The sequence below is a fragment of the Desmodus rotundus genome, chromosome 3 (genome assembly GCF_022682495.2).
Source record: "Desmodus rotundus isolate HL8 chromosome 3, HLdesRot8A.1, whole genome shotgun sequence".
Classification (NCBI taxonomy): domain Eukaryota; kingdom Metazoa; phylum Chordata; class Mammalia; order Chiroptera; family Phyllostomidae; genus Desmodus; species Desmodus rotundus.
The window spans coordinates 19,434,341-19,444,823 of NC_071389.1; the positions used below are offsets into that span (position 1 = coordinate 19,434,341).

General features: G+C 54.4%; 1 protein-coding gene across 1 annotated transcript; it reads right to left on the minus strand.

Annotated features, from left to right (window-relative positions):
- On the minus strand, nucleotides 1–6,990 carry FABP3 (fatty acid binding protein 3). The gene is made up of 4 exons (XM_024554492.2): nucleotides 6,843–6,990; nucleotides 3,646–3,818; nucleotides 1,706–1,807; nucleotides 1–279 (listed from the first exon to the last, which is right to left on the minus strand). The coding sequence occupies exons 1-4, from the start codon at nucleotides 6,913–6,915 to the stop codon at nucleotides 226–228; spliced, it is 402 nt and encodes a 133-aa protein (XP_024410260.1). The 5' UTR covers nucleotides 6,916–6,990; the 3' UTR covers nucleotides 1–225.
- Nucleotides 6,991–10,483: the final 3,493 nt, after the last annotated feature.

A 10,483-nucleotide genomic window follows, 5' to 3' on the forward strand; every position in this document is an offset into this window, starting at 1 on the left:
CAGTCTTGTCCCTGCTTTATTGACCTCAGAGCACTCTTTGGATGCAGTTAGAAAAACAAACACAATGGTACTGGAACTGGATTCCGGATGGTGCACCTGACCCCAGAAGAATTTCCCCAACCGAGGTGAATTTATACAAAATGCCGGAGGGAAAAATGAGGCAATCTGGCGCTGAGTCCGGGGTAGGCAGTTGGCAGAGGAGCAGTCAGTGTAGGAGCTGGCAGGTCACGCGTCTTTCTCGTAAGTGCGAGTACAAACTACGCTGCCGTGGGTGAGTGTCTGGAAGGGAAGAGAGAGTCCAGTTAGGGCAGGGCCGGGGGCACAAACATGGGGTCACGCTCCATCCTGATGGCAAGGGCCCTCTGCCTTCATCCTAATTATCCTCATTTATTCGCTGTGTGCCAGGCGCTTTACATGTATTGTGTTTTCCAATACTTACACCAGGTCTTTGAGTTATGCATGTAATCCCTCTTTTAGATATTTAGGAAAATGAGTCTTGAGAGAGGAAGTAACTTGGTCAAGATCCCAGAGTGTTTCTCTTTCCCTTGCACCCTTCTTCTCCCTTCACCCTTAATGCCTGAGGTGGTGCCTAGCATGTAGTAGACATATAGCTGAATACAAATATCCAGAGACTCCTAGGGAAGGACTGTGCCAGGCCACCGACTCTCCTTTCCTTCCCTTACTTGGGGTAGGCCCAGGGCCAGAGCCCTGAGCCCCCACCACCCACCCTGGCGACGTAGAGCCAGGCCCATGGTCTTGCTACAGCTGATTGCCCCGTGAGTATTTGGCCCTGCATGTCTCATGTCTGCCGAAGGCAGTCACCTCATTCCTAACTGCAGGGGCCTCTGTTCTGAGTGCAAGAATGCAGTGAGCAGGTTACACTGACCCAAGAAGGTCTGCCGTGAAGACGCTGAATGAAAACCTGAGGCCCTGTGGAATTAGGGGGTAGACACCATGGGTGGCTGCTATCTTCCCCCCTGGGTCTGGGGGTGTTCAGTCAAGTCTACATTCTCTGAGTGGGGTCCCCATGTGTGTCCCTAAGCAGATCTGACAGCATGGCTGTCACTTCCTACCCAGCTCTATTCAGGTACTTGCAGTAGGCCAGGCGTGAAAGGCACTCAGAGCAGCTGGGGCTGGAATGAGGAAAGGACTGTGCTGTCAGGTCAGTGCCCCAGCCTGTCACTGTCTAAAGGCTTCACGTGTGGCACTGTCCTAGGGAGGAGGGAAAAGGGAAGGCTGTGGTAGGTGGGAGCCTTTCTTAGGGACTTGGGATCAGCTCTGGCCCTGTTTTCCCCCCTCTGGGGTGAGGCAAGGCAGCAGCACAGGAGGAAACTAAGGTTGGGGAGCGTCTGCTATCTTCCTCCCATGTCAGTGATGCTCTGCTCTGCATCCACTGTGTCATTCAGGCGTCCCAGCAGCCCCACAGAGTTGGTGTTTCTGGTACCCGTTTCGACTTGAAGGACTTGAAGGTGACTTGTCCAAAGTCACACGGCCTGTAAGGTGAGATTTAAACCTAGGCCTGAGATGTGACTCCAAAGCCCTACACAGAAAATTCCCACCTCACGCCACCCCCACCTGTCCTCCACTCTGCACTGTCCCAGGTCCCAGCACTGCTGGGGGAAAGCTTCGGGTATTCACAACAGGCTTGGCTGAAGGGGCGGCAGTAGTCATCAACTGGGTGAAGCTCCAAAGCTGTCCGTCTTACCAGGATGAGTTTTCCATCAACGAGCTCCCGTACAAGTGTTGATTCCTGCCCGTCCCATTTCTGCACGTGGACAAGTTTGCCTCCATCCAGCGTCACAATCGACTGGAAAGAGGGTAGAGGCCTGAGATGTGATTTGAGACAGCAGGGGGTCTGGTCACTGGGCCTCTCGCCCAAACTAATGGTGCTAGGCCCATGGCGCAGGCAGCCCCCCTCCAACCTAGCCCTGCAGGATGTCCAGATCACTTCCAGCCTCTGCCCCACTGCTGCCTGTCTGGGGGAGGGGCCTTCAGGTGTTGGCCGAGTAGGAAGAGACAGGCAGTGTGGTGGAGCCAGACAACCTGGCTCTCAGAAGCATCACCAGCGTTCAAGACAGGCATTTAACCTATACTCTAGAGTGATGCCACAGCCCCGGTGCCCCTAAGATACAGGGGGCACCTATATCCCTGGGAGATTGGTGAGGGCTCCTGAGACTCTCCTGCCTAGTGGTGATCACACATAGTGTCTGAAAGACCCATGGGGATGGGGGGGAGGGGCTGGAAAATCAGACTTCCCTCCCTGTATTTCTACCCCTCTTGGTCCACATCATATGACCCCTTCAGCTGACAAGTGGGCAGCAACTGCCAGGTCCTGGGTCGGGGTGCCCTTGGAGTGTTCCATAGCTCTGGCCAAATGCCCACTTTGTCTTCTGGGTGCTACCAGCCTGTATCAGCTGGTTCTCACTTGGCAGCTCTCCCAAGTCTCTCCTCTAGGAATTCGGGGGCTCTAGGCCAGGCTAAGGGACTCTGGCTGAGCAGAGTTCAGTAGAAGAATCTGAGATGGTCGTATAAATGTGTTTGGGGCTGGGAGGTGATGTATCTTTACCACCACCTTACTCCTTATTCCCAGTCCCTTAGTGTTTGCCCACTCACAGCAAACTGTTTTTAGCCAGGCAGGCCGGGGAGCTTGTTTAGTTGGGAGTTTTGCCGCTCAAGAAGGTGGGCTAGTTCAAGGAGGTACAGGCATGTGATAGGGGCAGCCACTTCTTTCCCAGGAAGGCTGCCATCTTTGGGCACCGTCCCAGCTCTGCTGCCAGCCTCCCATGTGATCCCAGGCTGGGCATCAGTTTCCTCCACAAAGAAGAGCCCAGACGCTCCCCTGTCCTTCCTAAGGGCAGCTGGGAGGAAGAAACAGCTGAAGCACAGATTGGTAGGGACTGGTGGGGCACCCTGTAGAGATCAAATCCCCTTTGTCTCCTGTTCCTAGCCCAGGGAGGCCTGAGCCTGGAGGTAGGTGCCCTCTTCATCCCTGAAAGGAGGTTGGGCTAAGGCTTGGTTGGAAGACACTGCAAACACAAGACAAAGTCCTGTTCAGATCACAGCTTATGCTGCCCGCGGACTGCAGCATTGGAAACACTTCCTCAGGGGCACTGGCCAAGCCTTGGAGGTGGAAACTGGAGTAGAGGAGGCATCTGAGTGGATCTCAGCTCCTTGTGCTCAGTTGCCTCCCTTGTTGCTGGAGACCAGGATGACCTGCTAACTCAGTGGAGGGCCCTGACTTCTGGGACTCATTCCTAAAACACCTGAGGTAACGGCCACGGCTGTTACCAATTCCAGTTCCCCATCTACGGTAGTGGAAAGAAAGCCAGAGTTACTGCGTGCCATGCACAAGGTCACCCTCCAGCCAGAACTGGCAAAGACACAGAACACCCTGGCTCTCTGCTGCCCACTCCCAGAGGCAGCTGGTACTTGCTTCTCAAGAATGGAGGAGGAAAACGAGAGGATAGGACCGACATGCATTTAGCACTGGGGCATCTCTGCACTTCTTGCGATGGCCCTTGTTTTATTTCAATCCCCCATAATTGCCTACCCCTCAGGGTGCAATAATAGGATGCAAGGCTACCAGTTTATTCCCCTTCGGGGTCTCAACATCCTCGATTGCCCATTCCCCCTTCCTTTACTCACCTTGACCTTCCTGTCATCGGCTGTTGTCTCATCAAACTCCACCCCCAGCTTGAAGCTGACCTCTGTATTCTTGAAGGTGCTTTGGGTTTTTATGGTGATAGTGTCCCCATTTATTTCGATGATTGTGGTAGGCTTGGTCATGTTGGCCACCTGCCTGGTAGCAAAACCCACACCTGAGGGCAGAGGGAAGGTTATGAGTGCGGAGCAGAGGCAGGGTACAAAGGAGCTCAATGGACAACTCGGGCTGGTGGTGGGAAAGGGGAGAAGAGGATGAGAACTTTCCAAGACTGCATGGCCCCAGGCAAGGGGACAGGCAGGCCACAGCAAGTGAGTGTTAGAGCAGAGATTAGAATAAGTGCTTTCTGTGTGATAGAACAGTTGGTATGTTATCTCATTCAATCCTTCCAGTCTTCCTGAAGGGTTGATTTGTCTCCACTTTACAGATGCAAAAATTGAGATAAGAGTTGAAGCCAAGGTCCCAAATCTGAATTAGTTGACTGCAGAGCTCACTTAACTGCTCAGCTAGCGTGTCTCACGGCTGGAGCACAGGGCTCCCTTCCAGGGCAGTTTTCAAGCCACAGGTTAAGTAAAGAAATGTGGGTTTTGCCTTACAAGGCCTTGGGAGGAGAGTGTTCCACCTTTGGAAATTTTACCCCGAGACATACTGGTGCTTATCACAGACTCAGGAGGTAGGCACGTCTGCCTCACTGTATAGATATAGGAGAGGCCTAAAGTGGTGGTGCAGTCAGTACTTGAATCCAGGTCTCCTGGCTCCTAGTCTAAGGCCCGATGGGGACTCCCAACCCAAGCATGGCTTCCCTGGGTGCTGGGCACAACCCAAAGTGTCCTGCAAGGGTGGGGAACAAGGAGTTCTCAGGCAGTCTAAGGCGTGTCCCCGCGGTCTGCCCTTTTGCTTCCAACCTCCCAAGACTGCCTGGCCCCTCTGCCCCCAGCAGCCTATGCTGAGCTATCCCCCAAGGCAGAGGCAAAGCAGGAACAGCCCAGTGGAGCGAGGTGGTGTGCATAAAGTCCCCATAGTGCTTGTTGGCAGGTAGCCCACACCCGCCATGGGTTATTGTACTTGAAATGCTCATAAAAGCCATAAACAGCAGTGGTTTTTATTACCCCCATTTCACAGAGGCTCAGAAGGTAAAGCAACTTGCCCAAAGTCAGAGAGGAAGTGATTGACCTAGATTTGAATCGAGGCTCCCAAACTGCCGTTCCTGCGGGGCCATCCTCCCTCCAGCGATATGTGCCTGTGATCACTGGTACTACCTTTGCCCCTAGACCTGTTGGCCTAAAATGAAGGGCACAGACAGCTGGCCCATCCTGCTTGGCCACTAAGGGATTTTGGCCTTACCCCTTAACTGTCAGCGTGAGTCCGGCCAGTTCCACCTGCCAGTAGAGATCTGGCCTTATCACTGCACAAGTTCTGTTTGCATAGGACTCGATTGGAGGGGTGGGATGTTTGAGGAAGGAATCTTCTGGAGAGTGAGGGAGGGACTGAGCCAAGAGGAGCTGAGAATGAAACTGGGCTGACAGAATTTAGGGGGCTTGGGGAGACATGGGTTCTACTTTGAAAAGAAGTTGAAGCTGTTTACTGAGAGCTGAGCAGGGGTTTTCCGCCCCATGGGCCTCAGCCCTCCGTCAGTGTGACCAGAAAAGCAGGTTGGGTGGCCGCTCAGCTCCCTAGCCCAGGCTGGGGCAAGATAAGGAAGCAATGGTGGTGAGAAGGTGGCAGCTCACTTCAGGGAACAGGTCTTCAGTTGGAATGTCTGCTATGGAAGGCCTGGGAGAAGGAACTAACCATGGGCATTCCAACTTTCCCAACAGCTGCCCAGAAGTCACTGGACATAGTTAGTGCCCAGCCTAAGACCTCAAGAGCCAACACTTGTGGTCCCTATTTGGGGAAAGGATTAGGAATAGAGGTGAAAGGTGCCTGGAGTGGATCTTCCCCCCTCCTTGGGATATCTGCAGTAATCCAGCCCACCTTCCCTGGGAGGAAGGCATGGAACGCTCTCTCTGTCCCAGCCAGGAGATCTAGGGTAATCCCGGAGCTGGGGATTTCAAGCCATGCCATCACCCTCTCCCAGCACGAAGCACATACCAAAAGGGGAAGAGCAGAGGGCACTTGTTAGGGAAGCAGTTCCAATCACTCCCACCCACAGGGCCCATATGGGAACTGACCTGGGTTGCAGATCTAGAAATCTAGGCTTTCTGCTCTGCTGTGGAATTTTTATGACAAGTTTCTACTTTCTTTGGGTCTCAGTTTCCCCATCTGTTGAACTAAGCAAGGTGTGGGGATCTCCAAGGACTTCATCTATAAGATTCTTTGAATTTTTATCCTTATGCATCCCAACACCACACCCTCCTAGGCCAAAGACCCTCCCTGCCGTTAACAAGTCTTGGCCTTGCTCTAGGCCCCTTTGTTGCACCCTGGATGCCCAATTTCCGCTGCACCCTTCTCTAATGAGTAGCAAAGCCTTGGGCTGTGGCTGATGTTGGGGCCTGCTGTCCCACCTCACCGCTGTGATTAAAGGCTCATTACAAACCATTGCAGGACAAGGTCACCCGCTGGTGAGAAAGAGGGTGTCCTCCAGGGGAAATCCCTTCCCCTAACCCAGCATGGAGAAGCAGGGGTTGTTGCTCACAGTGTGGACTACGAACTAACTCACCTCCCTCTCATAATATCCCATCACCGGGGTTACCCACCCTTCCATCGCTCGCCCCCTGGGAATTCCCCAGTTCTGCAGGCCAGCGTACACTCCCCCTCCAGACCATTCCCTTGCTGTGTTCTCAATTTGCAATTCCTAAACCACCGGTGCTGCTGCTCTCGTCCTCCCCTAGCCAGCCTCCCACCTTCTTGGATCAATGCTCTCTTTTTACCCAAACCCTCCAGAATATATACCCCTCTTCCTGGAAAGCACCTCTCAACACCCACAGGACCAGCACATCTGCCTCCTTAGGCCTCCCCACGTGGGAATCCTTCTTGCCAGGTTCAGGCCCTGAAAGACCCCTCCCAACAGGCCGCAGATGCCCTAGCCCAGGCTGCCGCCGCCTTCCCCCGCAACCCTCATCCCCAACCTCGATCGGGAGGGATGCTGCCGGCGTGCAGGGTAGCAGCCAGAGCGCGAGCGCTGCGCCGGCTGGGCACGCGGCCAGCCTCTCCGCTGCCTAGCATCCCGAGCCCTGCTCACCGAGTGATTTCATGTAGTCATCGAAATTCTTGCTGTCCACTAGCTTCCAGGTGCCTGCAAAGGCGTCCACCATGATGAGGCTGGGCTAAGCCAAGAAAGAACAAGGGACTAAGCTGGCAAGAAAAGACTCCGCAATCAGCCGCTCCCAGCCCGCGCTGCCGCTTTAAATAGCTCACGCGTCACGTGAGGAGGCGTGGCCCACACCTCCCCGCCTTCCGCTCCCGTTATAGGAAGCCCCAGGCTGGCCTGGCCACTCACCCTCCAGGGGGTGGCCGCCCATCCTCCACCCCGCCGAAGCGGAGGGGACAGCAAGTGGTGCCAGGCTATCCTGCGTCAGCGCGGTGCCTGGCCTTCGAGGCCCTTGCTCTGCGCTGGCAGGAACGGCTCCCTTCCCTGGCCTCAAGGCTTTCTTCGGAATCCGAGAAGGAAGCAGATGGGGGCACTGTGCCGGCGAGCTGGGGCGCACGCCACGGACGTCTTCCCCCCCACCCCCCAGTTTCTCCCCAGCTTGGGGTTAGAGCAGAGATGAGAGACACTAGAGCAGGAAGGAAACTTGCCCTTGGTTTGATGGCCATGCCGGCAAAGCTCTGGCTGACACTTCGCGGAGCAGGCGTCTTGGACCCCCTTTTATAGGTGAGGAACTAAGAGGGGGAACTGACAAGGTCGCACGAAGAGAGAGGGTGAATTGGAACCCAGATTGCAAACCTGGTCTAGTTGATTCTTTGGCCACTCCCCACTGCCGGATGGCCGGGAAGGTTACCAGGGGCACCCTCGTGGCTAAGCTGCCCCTGTGCCCTCTGTCTGCTCCAGGGAAAGTGTGACCCTACCCAACGTACCCGCCCCACACGTGCTGGCGCCTCCCGGAGGAATGTCTGCTGCGCGCCTGTCCGCCCAGCAGTCCAACTGCGCATACACCCTGCCAATGCTCCAGGCTTTTCTGATCTCGCACACGGCTCTGGGCATTTGCTGCGGTACTGCCCACCTCATCGTCCTTCGGAAATTCTGTCCCTCACCTGCCTGGCTGCTGCAGCCCCCACCCACTGCCCTTTCTCTGACTTGTGCACACCAGCAAGCAGTCAGTCACCTCCTTTAAGGAGATCACTCAGTGTTGGACGCGTTACAGTTCACAAAGCACTGTCAGTAATAACATCCACCTTGTAACTGACGTTTACTGCGTGCTGAGGACATTAACTACATTGTCTGGTTGAACTTTTACAACAAAATCCATGATGTAGGTGTTATCATTCACCCTGCTTTACAGATTTGCAAACCAAAGCTTAGGGGAGCCATTCATTTCCGTTATTAAAGCACCCGCTTTGTGCCAGGCCCTGGGCTAGGCTCTGGAGAGACAACCATGAATATGAGCACACTCACCTTCGGGTGGGGAGACACAAAACTATCGTGGTGGCTTTAAAGGGAGGCCTAGCCTGGTCCAGGGGCTCAGGGAAGACTTCCCAGTGGAAGTGAGTGTAAGCAAATTCCCCGTAGGCGGCCCTGCACAAGGGAGTGGTGCCCAGCTACACTTCAGCGAGTAGAAGTCCACCCAGGGGGACAGACAGCCCTGGGCTCCTGCCCCCTCTGCCTCACACTTACAGTGTGGCAGACCCCCGCACACTCCCCACGCACACTGGACCTCTGTTTCTCCTTGTGGAAATAGCATCTGTCCTTACCTCCTTTTCCCCGTCTGGGAAGGAGGCCAGAGAAGAAGAGACCTCTCTCTCCCAAGGTCTTGGTTATTTTGGATAAGTCCACCTGCCAGAAGACTGAGGGGCCTATTTCTGCCAAAACTGCAGGATCAGGCCTCAGGGCTGGGCATGGAGCCCTGGTAACCTAACTGCCAGAGCAGTTGCCAGGGGAGGAGGGATGTGGGATGGTTTCTAACTCAAGGTCACAACCTTTAGACACAGGGCCTCCTCTTTCAAAGACTGGGTGGCAGGAGGCCCCGGGGCCCAGAGCTGCCTCCCTACAAGGTCTTTCTAATGCAGAGGTGACGATCTGGGGTGGGCAGGCAGATCTATGTTCCAGCTCTGATTCCACTGGGTCTTGGCTGTGTGGCTGTGGGCAATGCACGGAGGCCACTCTAAGTCTTCGTTTCACCTTGCAAATGAGGATAGTGACAGTATTTACCCCACAAAGGTATTTGGGGATCCCATGAGATAACGCATGTAAAATGCTGAGCATGGTAGACTTCATAAATTGTGTTCACTCCTGCTGATGCTCTTGCTGCTGCTGTTACTGTTTTGTTTTGTTTTGTTTTTAAAGATTTTATTTATATCTTTTTAGAGAAAGGGAAGGAGAAAGAGGGAGAGAAACATCAATGTGTGGTTGCCTCTCACGCATCCCTCACTGAGGACCTGACTCACAGCCCAGGCATGTACCCTGACTGGGCATCAAACCAGAGACCTTTGGTCCACAGGTCGGTGCTCAATCCACTGAGCCACACCAGCCAGGGCTGCTACCATTATTATCATCTCCGTGGATAGTACAGGAGTCCTAAGACCTGGTCACAGCTCTGTCCCTCACCTGCTATGCCACCCAAGGCAGATTGGTTTGCTTCTCTAATCCTCAATTTTCTTGTTTCTGAAACGATTAGAAAATGCTGCAGCTGTGAGGAAGGGGCAATAGAGGTCTTAGGGATGGGTTGAGGGGGATACTGCCAGAAAGTCCCTTTGCTCCTTCTCTTGGGCCCTGCCTATGTTGAATGGCATGGTGCTTTGAGGAACTCTAGACAAACCCAAGACCCACAGTTCTCACTGTCCTATACCCATCTCCCCACCACGCTCAGACCTGAGTCACCAAGGCTGACTTCTCAGCTGCACCCTATCTCCTTTCCACCTGGTTTTCATCTTCCTTTTTAAGTATGTGCAGTCTTCTACTCATCCCTCTGATTACCTGCATCCTCCTTGCCCTGCTGTGCTCACTACATCTGGGGAGAGAGGGGCAAAGAGAGGGCACATGAGCCCTGTCCCATTTCCTGCTCCTCTCTGTTGCCGTTGACAGGTCCAAATGTGTATATAACATCTGGCAGGTAGCAGGACCCATCCCTGCCAACAGCAGCATTTCCCCAGCCTTCTCCCTGTAGTGATGTCACTGTTCTCTGTTTCTGTGGCAACCAAAGGCTGGGAAGATGGGGAGGAGGAGAGATGAGTAGCCAGGAGAGAGCCAATGAGAAGGGCCAGCAGTACCGGGTGATCCATGGGGCCATAGGAGTGGGGAGAGGGAGGCCTACTCAGCATCTTCAGCTGTTCCCTGGATCCTCCCTGCCATCCAGACACCTCCGCTGTGGAATGTGCTGCTGGCACAGGGGAAGATGCCAGAGGTAAAGGCCAAAGAGGCCTAGCTGGAGGCTCCTCTGACCCAGGGACGTGGAGACACCCCTCGCCCCTTCAGGGCCAAAGTCTGTGAATGCTGGCCACCCGCACCCCACCCCCAAGTACCTGAAACTGGAAATTTTTCTCTTTGGCTGATAAAGGTGGTGGGGGCTCTGTGTCTGCCTGCCACGGAATCATCAGCTTTCTTCACACCCTTTAAACCCTCCCTCGGTGCATGGTGTACTCAGAAGCAGTATGGTTGGAAAGAGGCCTAGCTCTAAATCCCAAGCCTCCTGCTTACTAGCTAGAGACCCAAGCAAGTCCCTTCCC

Bases quoted from the DNA above. Each gene is read 5' to 3' on its own strand.
- FABP3 (XM_024554492.2), bottom strand. From the start codon at position 6,915: ATGGTGGACGCCTTTGCAGGCACCTGGAAGCTAGTGGACAGCAAGAAT. The intron at 1,808-3,645 runs GTGAGTAAAGGA...CCCTCTTTCCAG, and splicing joins CCGATGACAGGAAGGTCAAG to TCGATTGTGACGCTGGATGG. The intron at 280-1,705 runs GTAAGACGGACA...CTTCCCTTCCAG, and splicing joins TTGATGGAAAACTCATCCTG to ACACTCACCCACGGCAGCGT.